General features: G+C 32.2%; 1 protein-coding gene across 2 annotated transcripts; it reads right to left on the bottom strand.

Moving 5' to 3' along the window:
- Positions 1–695: 695 nt before the first annotated feature.
- On the bottom strand, positions 696–11,214 carry LOC139519807 (PC-esterase domain-containing protein 1A-like). Of its 2 annotated transcripts, XM_071312074.1 has the most exons (5): positions 11,114–11,214; positions 10,158–10,237; positions 9,230–9,278; positions 8,919–9,102; positions 696–3,569 (listed from the first exon to the last, which is right to left on the bottom strand). In XM_071312074.1, the coding sequence occupies exons 1-5, from the start codon at positions 11,202–11,204 to the stop codon at positions 2,840–2,842; spliced, it is 1,134 nt and encodes a 377-aa protein (XP_071168175.1). In that variant the 5' UTR covers positions 11,205–11,214; the 3' UTR covers positions 696–2,839. The 2 variants fall into 2 exon arrangements, with proteins under 2 accessions (XP_071168175.1, XP_071168174.1); XM_071312073.1 differs by lacking the exon at positions 9,230–9,278 and having other exon boundaries at positions 8,919–9,151.
- Between the last annotated feature and the right edge of the window lie 2,554 nt (positions 11,215–13,768).

The raw sequence follows: 13,768 nt of genomic DNA on the forward strand, positions 1-13,768 counted from the left end.
AGTAACTTTAATTAACTTTATATAAGAAAACAAATATATGTACAATTGCAATTATAACATAATAAGAAGTGAACAATAAATGATCAAACTGGCCACTTACTTACCTATACTGTTACAAATGAATTTCAAGTAAGGGGTCATCAATAATTGGGGTTCACTCATTGATGTCATCAAATAAATAGTCAGATATGTTTCATGTTATTTTCAATGCAAATTTCTGTATTATAAACTAAACTTTAATAGACAGGATCTTCTTTTTATGAACAATGATTGATTCTTGTCTTGAAATCTGACAATTGGTTGATGTACACTTTATGAGGGAGGGGGGTCTGAAAAAGTGTATGTTTTGTACACTTTGGAAAATGGTTGACAATTCTGGATGACCCTTAAGTTTTACAAGTGAAAATCATGAGAAAATCTTAATGAAAAATATAATTTGCTAAAACTTTCAACACAATAGAAAAGAAATATTGTTGATGCTATGTTTTAACGCTTTTAACACTTTCCAAATAAGTCCAAGTACACTGAAATTCTATAAACAAATTCTGGTGTCCTAGGACTTTATATTTTCATTCAAAAGATGTATTCAGTATCTGATCATTTATCTTGTTTTTAATTTACATAAAAATACAAAAACATCAACTTCAATTTACACAATTTTGCTTCTTAATTCTTGTTTTATTTTTGCATATATATTAACCATGTTAAAAATGGATAAATGATAGCACCATCATAACATTAGCCCCTTTTCAAGCTATTCACACATTTGGATAAAAACCCTATAATACATTTTTGTCAAAACCTAAGATTTTCATAATTATTTTGAAATTAAAAAAAAAAAACACTTACATGTACATCAAGCATGTATAAAAATAAAACAGGAAAACAGTAACATATTGTATCAGATAAATGTTTTTTTAGAAAAATGTTTTTTATCAGCACACTCAATTCAGATTAATAATACATATCCAGTAGGATCTGTTATATTTTCAATATCAACGAAACCATCATTTGTAAGGGATGCTTTCAATAAAAGCCTTTAGAGTTTCTATATATAACAATACTTGACAGGAGTTAAAACATGATTAAAACATGCTCAAATTAAATAGATGATTGAGGATGTTGGGTAGACAAATGTATATTTAGAAACAACATTGAATCCTAACCTCTACCTTAGAAATCTAATAGAAATGTGTAGCTCATCATCATTTTAAAATCTATATCTACTATCTACAATCTATATCTAAATATGAGCACAATCATTAGATTCAAATGCCGATTATGGAGAAGAAAACTTATTTAAATCCAGTAGCCCTACATGTATAAAGGTCAAAAGTCAACGAAAATGAAATTTGTATGTGAAATAACTAATCATTAGGCAAAACAAAATAATATGCGTGTTTCCGAGGGTAGGTAGGTAGGTGTTTTTTTATTTCACCTTTTTTTACATTGAGTCTATGGGAGGGACATTCTGACTTTAACAGTGCTTTTTGAAAAATGACAAAAAAAACTTCAGGGTAGGCTGTTTTTGAGCTTAAAAAATAGGGTGGGTACCATAATAGGAAACACACATCTTTTTTTATTTGGCCTTATAAATTTATGGAGCAGATGTTGAGTTTTATATCTGCCAAAAAAGAGGAAAAGAAAACTGTTATTCTGTAGAGCTTTCCAAATTCATTGGCTGCAATTAGGTCATTAAAAGTCAGTCTGAAACACATCATACAATTTGTCTATAACTACTAATTTCAAAACTATATACTTTGAAGAAATATAAATTATTACAAAGGAAGCCATAAAAAGTACAATTTTACCCGTTTTCTTCTTTATTCTATTTTAGTAATGAAGGACATGAAGAAAAAAATTTAAAATACCAGTACTACAACCTATAATTAATATAATACATATTTGATACTGAATTTTTAACATGGTCAGAATTGCTTTCTGGAAGTTTGTGACAGAATCAAGTTTTTTTTTATTTGGAGAAAATTTTATACAGCACTAAATTTTCTTATCCAAAATCACAAGCACTATAACATACTCGATTAAACTAACAGCAATAACAAATGGTCAATAGTTTAGACACTGACCACAACATGTATCTTGACAACTTTCGATACTAACGGTTAAACATAAAAGGTTGTTGAACACATGAAGGTAATTGGAAGGGAGTGTGGTATGGCTAATCTCGTAATCTTGATCGGTTCCTGGTCTTACTATTGGGTGGATTATAGTCATCATTTGTATTTCAGAACTAGAAAATTGCTTGTCAGTAATATATTTATTGTTAAGTTTAAATTATTTTGTACTGTAATGAAATTATGAGATATACCTGTAATCAAAATCTTTGGAAATAATTTGAACAGTTTCTCTCCTTTTTTATGTTTTGCTACTATAAATTTTATTTTCTAATTTATCATTTTAAATATAAGTAAAATGGACAGAAAAAAGAACAATACATAATTGTTACTGAATTTCAAACATGGTCAGAGTTTTTTTTCTGGAGGTCTGAATCTTATCACCTGATCATAACTATAAATTCTTATAAACAAAAGTACAAATATATAGGGTTGAGGGTTATAGGGGCTATTAATTAAGCACTATAATTGTTTACTTTTGTATTGATATTATTTCAAAGATTTCATTTTTCAACACTTTTTCTAGACCTGGAGTCTTTAATTGTCAAGGTTTTTTTTTAATTGAGAAAATTTTACACAGCACTAAATATTCTTTTCCAAAATCACAAGCACTATAACATACTCAATTAAACTAACAACATTAACAAATGATCATTAGTTTAGACACTGACACACACAACATGTATCTTGACGAACTTTCAATATTAACGGTTAAACATAAAAGGTTGTTGAGCACATTGGAATGGAGTGTGGTACGGTTGATCTCGTAATCGTGATCGGTTCCTGTTCATACCATTGGGTGGATTATAGTCATCATTTGCATATGGTTGCCATTGGTAACCAGATGCATTGTTGTTGTTTATGACAGATCTAGTAATATTATAGTCCCTAATAGGTCTCTGTCTACAACTTTCATTGATCAATGTTCTAGATACACCAAAGTTTATTGGTGAAACAGCAGCAACAGGTGGCCGTCTGCTGAGATTATCTACAACGGAATGGTTAAATCTGTTAACAGGAGGAGGTAAAAGCGGTAACATTCTTTCAACAGATTCTGGTGCATTCTCTCCCCACGCTTCTGCTAAATGAGTCAGGATGAGATTTGTGATTCTACGATGAGCTGTCATGTCCCAGTGGATACCGTCACCAACTCTGCGTTGAAGCTGACCACGGAGATAGAAATGAAGATCTAAAAAGTCATATCCATTCGAAGATATTATCTGTCGAGCATAAAAATTAGCCTCTAAAATGTCCAGTCTTAATGTCGAGTTCATAAATTCAATCTCTGGAATAATGAAGCCTCCTCTAGCATCTTTACTAATAGGTAAAGTAGCATTCCATAATACTAAACATTCTTCTGGAAGACATTCTTTGAATCTCTGATATAGTTTATCTAAGTTTTCCTTGTACATTTCGACACTTGCTTTACCATATCTGAAAATGAAAAAAAATTTAAATGACGCAAGCATAAATATAAACTACAGGTAAAATTATTTTTTCTGGTTCACATTTTTCTTGAAACTTATACTGCAGATCCAGTTTTTATCCTTTTTGTATTCAGTTTGGTGATTTTTTTTAATATGTAATTCAAATTATCAAAAAATTCCTACATTATGGTATACAGAATTTCTGAAATAAACTATGAAACTCCCTCTTTCTTTAACTAGATGTGTCAAAGCGACACGAATGGCCCCGTCTTAAACGGCGTTTTGCATTTGCTACGATCTGCATTTCATTTGCGCCGATTTTTTCTTTCATTTGCGCCGATTTTTGTTTTCATTTGCGCCGATTTTTTTACAGGTAAATTACAGGTTAATTACAGGTGAATAGATATAAGAAGATGTGGTATGAGTGCAAATGAGACAACTCTCCATCCAAGTCATGTTTTTTTATATTTGTCATTATAGACCTCTTCCGTCATCCAGTTGTACACTATATTTACATACTTTAAAATCAAGAAGTAAAAACCTTAGAGAAAAACACTCTGGTTTATACTAAAATGACTTTTTAAAATCTATTTACAGCATTCAAATCCATAAAAACGGAAGACATTAAAATCATAAATCTGTTCTTGCTGAGTATTTATAGGCAACATATCTAATATGTTCCTTTCATGTGATTTCGTCTCTTCTATATTTGTTGTAATTGTCAATTTTATAACGTAATCCATCTTTTCTTTGTCTTGCTAACGTACTTATGTGTGTGGCCGTCGATGGTTAAAAAAATTGACTCCTCGGCTCTTTACAGTGTGCAATAATTACAGCAAAGTTCAGAACAATATGAATCAAAATTAACTAAAACCTATGTTTATAAACAGATTTTACCAATATACCTGCACGGTATAGTACATGTACAAGTATTAACTTACCTGTAAATCCAATTAGGAGCAAATATAAAATCGGCGCAAATGAAAAAATGAATTCGGCGCAAATGAAAGAATGAAAATTTAAAAAATCGGCGCAAATGTCATACGCCCGTCTTAAAAAGTTGAAAAATCTGCAATTTCAATATAAACACATGTGGACACAAACATGATGGTAGTCTCACATATCAAACATCAGCTCAAAATCTGGATACATATAGAAAAAAAATCTGTATAACTAATTTTCAACAAATTCTAAAAGTCCAAAGCCCATAATTTCAGCAAAAAATAGTGGATCAGAAAGAACTTAAAATTGATCTGTAACTCATCATGGTTAACTCACATACCAAAAATCAGCCCAATATCTGAAGTCTTTTGTATAATAGTTTTTGCGGAATGACGGAATTACGGACAAGGGTAAAACTATATGGTACCGACAACTTTTTTGCCGGGCCATAAAAAAAAAATCGCAAGGTTACAACTTATGTGTATCTGTATAACAAGGAAAATTTACAGAAAAGAATAAAAGACACTTCAGCAACCCATTACCCAAATTATTTATCAACTATAGTTTTATAAAAGTCTCCTTTTGGGAAAAAAATGGTTCTTCATTTCTGATTAGCATACTCATCTAAAGGTTGCTATAGTGTAATATATTCAGTCAGGGGTACAACTTGTACAAGTAATCTTTATTTACTTGAAGAAGTAAATAAAATATACATATATAAGTTAATTTTAATGTTTGAATTATCTCCCCTTAATATTCTTAAAAATTTACTTTTGTAAGTAAATTCTTTTTATAATTCCATAAAATTCTCAAGTTTTGAGATGTAAAATTATGCCATTAACCAAATATTATTGACCTACCACTTGTGGTTCCCCATAAACTGACCTAATCACAAACTAATACATGTAAAATAAGCAAAAGTTTTGATGTCAATAGACCATGACTCAGGTGCAGGGCCAAATAATCTCCATGGAAATGAGATGCGCCAATGCTTATATAACTGTATACCAAATATGATTGACCTACCACTTGTGGTTCACCATAAACTAGACCTAAAATATAATCACAAACTAATACATTGTTGACGCCGCCGAAACAGCATACCTTTGTCTCGCTTTTTGACTCTGTCAAGGCGAGACAAAATTTACTCGTACAAGTAGTACCCCTGGCTGACATTATACAAACTTTAATAGGATTTGATAAGAAAGGATTGGACTATCTTACTTACAAGAATTATGGGATATATTTGTACAAGTCTGCATCCCAAAAATATTATGCTATCAAAATTAATTATTTGAACTTGATCTGACTTTGCTGGTTAAAACCTTGTGTTTAAGTTTAAGTTTGAGTTTGTGGAGGCACAATAAAGGATTGGAAAGAGTCTGGGAATTGGCAAATGAAGCAATTTTTTCATTCACTAAGGTTTTGGACTAAGGGTCAAATGTTCGGACTCCTTGGTCTTTTTCCATACGATACAAAGTAAAATAGTTTGCCCATAACACCTATTTATCTTTTAACATAAGACTTAACCCTTTCAAGGCGAACAATGCGTTTAGGCATCCCCGTAGCCAGGCCGAACAATGTGTTGAGGCATCCCCGTAGCCAGGCCGAACAATGCTTTCAGGCATAGACAATCACGTGATAATCATATTTTTTTTGTCTTTTAACTCATTTCCCCACGTAAAGCTACGTTTAACCAATACATATAGAGGTTTTCAGGAAGCTTGTATATCACAGTTAAAGAATACCAATTTTGACTGAATTTGATACCTTATATATACTTCAATACAATGAAAGATCGGTAGCGTCAACAAACAAAATAAGCCGCCGCTCCTTTGTTCTTACAGGGGTGATCTGAGCCGGATCACCCCTGCCAGATCACCCTAGTTTGAGTTTCTTTGTTATGCATGCTTTCCTTTGTTCTGTAAGATTTTGGCGGGAATGTCAAATCCACTATAAAACTTGTAATTAATTTTACGGAAAAGACTATCTATCAAAATTCACGTAGAAAAAATCCAGTGGATATGCTGGGATTCGAACTCAAGACCTTTAGCATATCAAGCCACGACATGTACCACTACACCATGACGACTGGATACGAAATAATAGTAATTTGACATACTTAAAGGAAGCAAGATATTTTTATAAGTGGGCCGAGTTGTCAAACCTTTATTCAGTGGGGTTTTAACCTTTTACGTTAATTTGTGAGTTTTCAGACTGATTGTTCAATTTGATTTTACACAGCAGGGGTGTGTTACCTCCCTAACACTACTTGTAAATTATGTATAAAGAAATGTCAGATTTTGGACTTATTGCAAAAAAAGGGGAGGGGGGGTGGATGTAGTTTTCAATTTTTTTATCTCCAAAATTCTCAAATTTCATATTTCTTCAAAAATTTGATCACAATCCAAATTCAGAGCTGTACCTAGGTGCTCGGCAAGGTGCAGCTTGATATGACAGCAGAGGTCCTACCCTGAACAGTTGGGGCAAGTATGGACAAAACATTCAAGCTTGATACAGCTCTGAATTTGGATTGTGATCAAATTTTTGACACTACATGGGTTTCTCACACAAAAAAAATGTCAAGATCATACAAATCTATTGCACAATATTGTGCAATTAAAGATTTCTTCTTCAAACTTTTGAAAAAATATGAAATTTGAGAATTTTGGAGATAAAAAAATTGAAAACTACATCCACCCCCCCTCCCCTTTTTTTGCAATAAGTCCAAAATCTGACATTTCTTTATACATAATTTACAAGTAGTGTTAGGGAGGTAAACCTGAACTTACATCCCAGCTCCTTTGTTCTTACAGGGGTGATCTGAGCCGGATCACCCCTGCCAGATCACCCTAGTTTGAGTTTCTTTGTTATGCATGCTTTCCTTTGTTCTGTAAGATTTTGGCGGGAATGTCAAATCCACTATAAAACTTGTAATTAATTTTACGGAAAAGACTATCTATCAAAATTCACGTAGAAAAAATCCAGTGGATATGCTGGGATTCGAACTCAAGACCTTTAGCATATCAAGCCACGACATGTACCACTACACCATGACGACTGGATACGAAATAATAGTAATTTGACATACTTAAAGGAAGCAAGATATTTTTATAAGTGGGCCGAGTTGTCAAACCTTTATTCAGTGGGGTTTTAACCTTTTACGTTAATTTGTGAGTTTTCAGACTGATTGTTCAATTTGATTTTACACTTTTTCAAAGTGGGGCAAGTCGGTAAACAAAATTGGGACGATATTTTTATAAAGTGGCGATATAGTGTGGGCCGATTGGCAAGTGGGGCGAGTTGACATTGTTTGATATCTACTCATCATGTTTGGGGGTCAAAAAGGGTATACATCATATAGTAATATATAAAGTATATTGTTATGGTTGTGTGGCGTTCTAAACTAGATTTTATGAATTGTAAATGGTTTTTCGTCTAATCTAAAACAGCTGGGATGTAAAATAGTTATCCCAGTCGGACTTGGTGTGTCAGTGTTAGATCACCCTCTGGCCTCCGGCCATCGGGGTGATCTTACACTGACACACCGCGTCCTTATGGGATAACTATTAAATACCCAACATTGTATGTTAAATATTTTTAAATTACCTCCCTTACACTGCTTTTAAATTGTCTTTTGACCAGAAAAACTTTGTGTTTCCCCTTTTTTGCCCCTAATTTCTTAACTATTCGGACCATTACCCCCAAAATCAATACTAACTATCCCTTCATGGTATGAAAATGTGTGGTATAATTTTAGAGAGATTCATACACTTAAACACAAGTTATTGTTTGAAAACTACAAAAATGCTTATTTGGGCCCCCTTTTTGGCCCCTTAATCCAAAACTATTGGGCTATAGGGACCATAATCCCCTAAATCAATCCTAACATTCTTTCAGTGGTATTGAACCTGCTGGTGAAAATGTATAAAGATCCATGTACTAAAACTAAAGTTATTGACCAGGTTCTAAATGCGTATTCGGACAATGACGATGATATGATAGCATTATATGACGCAACATTTTTTTTGCGGTCATATAAAAACTCATAAAAGGCCATTTCACAAAATTTAAGCAGATTCTTGATTTTTTTCTTTTGATTTGAGACATGAATAATACAAATGCTAATATAAGATAAAAGTCTGAGTCAGCCTTTTCCCGCCATATTTTATAAATCAAATATCTCAAAAAGAAGCTCCATGACCTATCAATATCTTTAGCTTATTTTTATCCTTAACTAATACTTTTCCAGCTTAAAGTATTAATTTTGAATTCTTGATTTATTAAATTTCAAAACTTGAGAAAAGTGGTGGCATAATTACGGATGCTAGTGTGACAACAACAAGTGGAATCGGAAAACATGTCTCCTTCTTATAATTAAGACTAACAAAATTTATAAGAAAATAACAATGACCTTGTGATATCCCATAGACATGAGTTCATAATAACAACATCAGGTTTTGGGTCTTCAGTCAGATCTGAAAGAATGGATTCAATATAGGTGTTGTAACAGCGTGTAACAAAGTAGAATCTGATCAGATTATAATCTGTCTGGTATTGTCTGATCTCTCTGTAGTTCTTCCCATTTGTCATCACACCTTTCTGTCCACCCTCAATTAATTGGTCACCAATGAAGGAAAATTCTCCCTACAAGAAAAGAAGAGGTAAAGAAAAACAACTTTTAGTACTTTGTTAATGACTTAAGAAATATATACAAGTAGACACCTTTCTGCCCACCCTCAATTAATTGGTCACCAATGAAGGAAAATTCTCCCTACAAGAAAAGAAGAGGTAAAGAAAAACAACTTTTAGTACATGTTTAATGTCTATCAGTTTTGTGATTGATTGATTGATTGTTGGTTGCTTTACGTCGCATTAGCACAGAAAGGCTATATCGCGGCGAGAGATAATTCAAATATTTTTACAATTTAAATATCAGTTTTGTGTAAATTATACCAGTTTAATATTCTCAAATTGCAGGGATTCATACATTTGGTACTTATAACTTGATGATTCTGCCATCTCAATATGCTAAAAGTATAAAAGTATGCTTGTTTCACCTTTATTATCAATTATCAATGTCATTTTATCAAGAAAGAATTTTCTTTTTGAAACAAGCATTGACCAAAGATCGATTCTCTTCATACTAAAAAAAAGTGTGCATGATCAAAAGTTTTAAATAGTTTCATCACAGTCACTGTCATTGTTTTACTATCGATTTGTTTACTTTTTCATAAGAAGAGTTACACTATGACTGTTCTCACAAATATTTTTATTTTGCAAGAGCTTTTAAATAATTTCGTGCTTGCAATCTTTCAGAATACTTTTGTTGTTTAAAAAATGGCTAATTTGGAAGGTGACTTGCAAAACAATTTTTATACATAAACATGATAAAAATAATAATAAAAGATTTACCAATTATTAGGAGCTTGCATTGATGTCAACATTTTTAAACACTGGCCTAAAAGTTTCATCTAAAAACTAAATGCATTTTCAAGGACCAGTTAATGATTTGTATAATAATTTTCATTTGTTGTTGTTTTAAGTACCATGTGTATAAAGCAACTTCTTTCAAAGTTTATAAGAATCACATATATGTTATTACTTAAACAGAAATTAGTTTTGCTTATTTTACAAAAAAACTATGGAATACCTTCTTCCTTAAGTCAGTTTCCCTCAAGTACTTGTTTTTCTGTAGCAATAAAACTAGGTCCTTATAAATACCTCTCTGGACTGAAATATATAATTTTATCAATGTGGTCAGCAATGTAAAAAATCATGTTAGGAGTAACATCATTTTTTTATTTCTCCTTTACCGGGTAAACAATGCTAAAAAATCAAAGTGCTCATGAAAACAGTGTGTGTGTAAAGATTGATTTCATTTTGCCTGGAAGATTGCCTGAAAATTAAACATTGTATTGTATAATAAACAAAACACACATTCAGGCAACTCTCTTCCTTTGTTCATTATTGTGGACTCAGTTTATCTTTTCATATCCTTTCAAGTTAAATATACATGTAAACATGTATTTCAAAATTCTTAATCCAAAATATACTGTTTTCAAAGAATATACAATTATAAGACACTAAAGCTGTAAAATGGAAATCTAACTTCCATTTAAATATATAATATATAAGGACAAGAAAGTATTTTAATCACTTCAAAAGAACTAGCCTTTATTTAGACTTGGAAAAAATGCATAAAACTCATGTAGATGATAAATCTATTTTCAAAATAAAGAGAGAGACAATTTTAAATAATCATTAACTGAGAGAAAAATTCAATTTGGCTGTGACAAAATAATCTAAAGTTGACCTAAATTTGTACTTGAAAGGCCTGTTAAAAAGAATTTCACAATGTAGATTTACAACATAACAAGTTTTAGTTGTTTCGTCAACCACAGAATCAAAACATATTTGGAAGTCTGTGATTGAACTAAATTAACAAACATACATTTTTTTGTAAGAGTTAGGTACCTAGCTAGATATTTATTAAGGTAAACTTGTAAAAAAAAATACTCAGAAACAAGGGCCTGTGTTTTGATGACCATATTTCTGACCAAAAACCTACATGTAGTTAATGAAATGAAGACTGTTTCTTGTACTTACTTGAATCCCCGATGATAACAATGAATTTATTATGAAGTAGTTTGTTAGCATCTTCCTGTAGAAATATATGCGTATTAGAAGTCTTCACCATCTCTATAGAATATCTAGATCTGTCAAAACAAAACACTTGTAAATGATACATTTTGTATGTATATACAATCAACTTATAAATGTTTATATCTTAAAAAAAAAATCTCAAGCGAGAACTTGTATTGAATCTTATGACAACAAGAGGCTGCAGAGGTCAAACCCTGAACAGTTGTCAGAGCAAGTATGGACACAACATTTAAGTTTAAACCAGCTGTGAATTTGGATTGTGATAGAATATTTGATACAGCATGGGTTTTTGACACAAAATAAATGTGGTAAACAAGATTGCACATGCTGAAATGTCTCGCTTTCTTTACTAATCATTGATATAATGTTGATAGTCCTGAATAAAAAGCTTTATTACAACTGTCACATAAACTCTACATTAAACAATTGCAATGAACCATGAAAATGAGGTCAAGGTCAGATGAACAATGCCAGGCAGACATGTACAGCTAACAATTCTTCCATACAACAAATATAGTTGACCTTTTGCTTATAAATTAAGAAAAAACAGACCAAAACACAAATACTTAACACTTAGCAATGAACTGTGAAAATGAGGTCAAGGTCCAATAAAACCTGTGCGACTGACATATATATAGATCATAAAATATTTCCATACACCAAATATAGTAGACCTATTGCATATAGAATTAGAAAAAAAAACTAAAACTCAAAAACTTAACTGTAACCACTGAACCATGAAAATGAGGTCAAGGTCAGATGACACCTGCCAGTTGGACATGTAACCTTACAGTCCATCCATACACCAAATATACTAGACCTATTGCTTATAATATCTGAGATATGGACTTGACCACCAAAACTTAACCTTGTTCACTGATCCATGAAATGAGGTCGAGGTCAAGTGAAAACTGTCTGACAGGCATGATGACCTTGCAAAAGTTATCAAAGGTACCAGGATTTTAATTTAGTACAAGGTGCAAGGTACGTACATACCAAGTTATCCTATTACTTATCATGAGAAAATTTAACATTACAATAAATCTTAACTTTTTTTTTCAAGAAGTCACTGAACCATGAAAATGAGGTCAAGGACATTGACTGACAGAAAGTTCGTAAAATGAGGCATCTATATATACAAAGTATGAAGCATCCAGGTCTTCCACCTTCTAAAATATATAGCTTTAAAGAAATTTATAGCTAACGCCGCTGCCAGATTACTTTCCCCATGTCGAGCTTTCAGCAAAAAAAGTTGCAGGCTCAACAAAAATGGCAAAACATGTTGTACGAAAATAACCCTTTACCACCCTCTTCCTGAATTATGCGAAATCATATACCATTTGTTGGTTGTCCCTAGTTCAAATAATTATGATGTGTAGCTGGCTTGGCTATTTGAAAAAAATTCTCATTGACCTGAAGGTCGACATTTGTTTAAAGAGAGAATTTTGTTGCTTATGCTTTAGTATTCTATGTTGTGTCACGTGTTCTATATATGTTTGTCTAAAAATTCATTTTTTAATCAGTTAATAGCCAGGCGTTGTCAGTTTATGAGTTTGACTGTCCCTCTGGTATCTTTCGTCCGTCCCTCTTTTGTAACTGCATTTCTTATGATACGGGTAAAACTTTAATATGTATTACCTTGTTTTTCTTCTTCAGGCTGTTGGCTGTAGAAGGCAATATTTGTTGTCGAAAATTTCGAACTTCCGGTAAATAATCGCGGGAAACCGTGCAGTGAGGGGTCGTCTCAAGATTGTTTTTTGTGGGTTTTTTTTTTTATCTATAAATAAATTATCGTCGTATTTTCGCAGATTTCAAATCTTTGAAATATTTAGTTTTTTTTCTTTATCTTTTTTTTTGGGGGGGGGGGGGGGGGGACGTAATTGAAGCCATATATTCATATAGCAGTGGCAGATCCAGGGGGAGGGTTTCTAGAGTTGAAACCACCTTTTTTTTTTTTTAATGATTAATGAAATGCATTTGAATGGGGACAAATAGTTGGACACACCCCTTTTTTTTTGTCCTGGGTTAGGAACCCCCTTTTAAAAATGGCTGTATCCGCCCCTGTAAAATCATGAGCAATATCATTACTGGTGTTTATATAAATCTGTATTTACTCTAAAAGGCCCAGTATAAAAAAAAAAATTCAAAAGTGATGGCCAAATTAATTATGACTTCTAAAATAAAAAGAAAAAACAATTATGCCAGATGGCTTCTCATTCCCAGCAATCAGGGCCGTAACTAGTCTCTTTTAAAAGTGAGGCAAAACATCTTGGCCGAGCGTAGCGATGCGACAAAATTTTGGCGAGGGGTCTGAGCTCTGAGAAAAATAACGCAAAATCGTGCATTCTGAGCGTTTCCCGGACTCTTTCTTACACCGATAGCCAATTAATTTTTAGCTATTTTTTCGACAATATTGTGGTCTCAAAGCAAAAACATAGATTCTATGTAATTGTAGACTTTAAGGTTTTAGGGACAACATTAAAAGATCGATATGTAGGATAAAGCAAAAATTGTAATTCTCATAATCATTAATACCGGAGCTCTCTGTTCTTGTCTTGTATTGTGCTTAGACTTTGGTTTTTTTTTTATGACTAGATT

Source organism: Mytilus edulis, chromosome 4, assembly GCF_963676685.1.
Source record: "Mytilus edulis chromosome 4, xbMytEdul2.2, whole genome shotgun sequence".
Classification (NCBI taxonomy): Eukaryota; Metazoa; Mollusca; class Bivalvia; order Mytilida; family Mytilidae; genus Mytilus; species Mytilus edulis.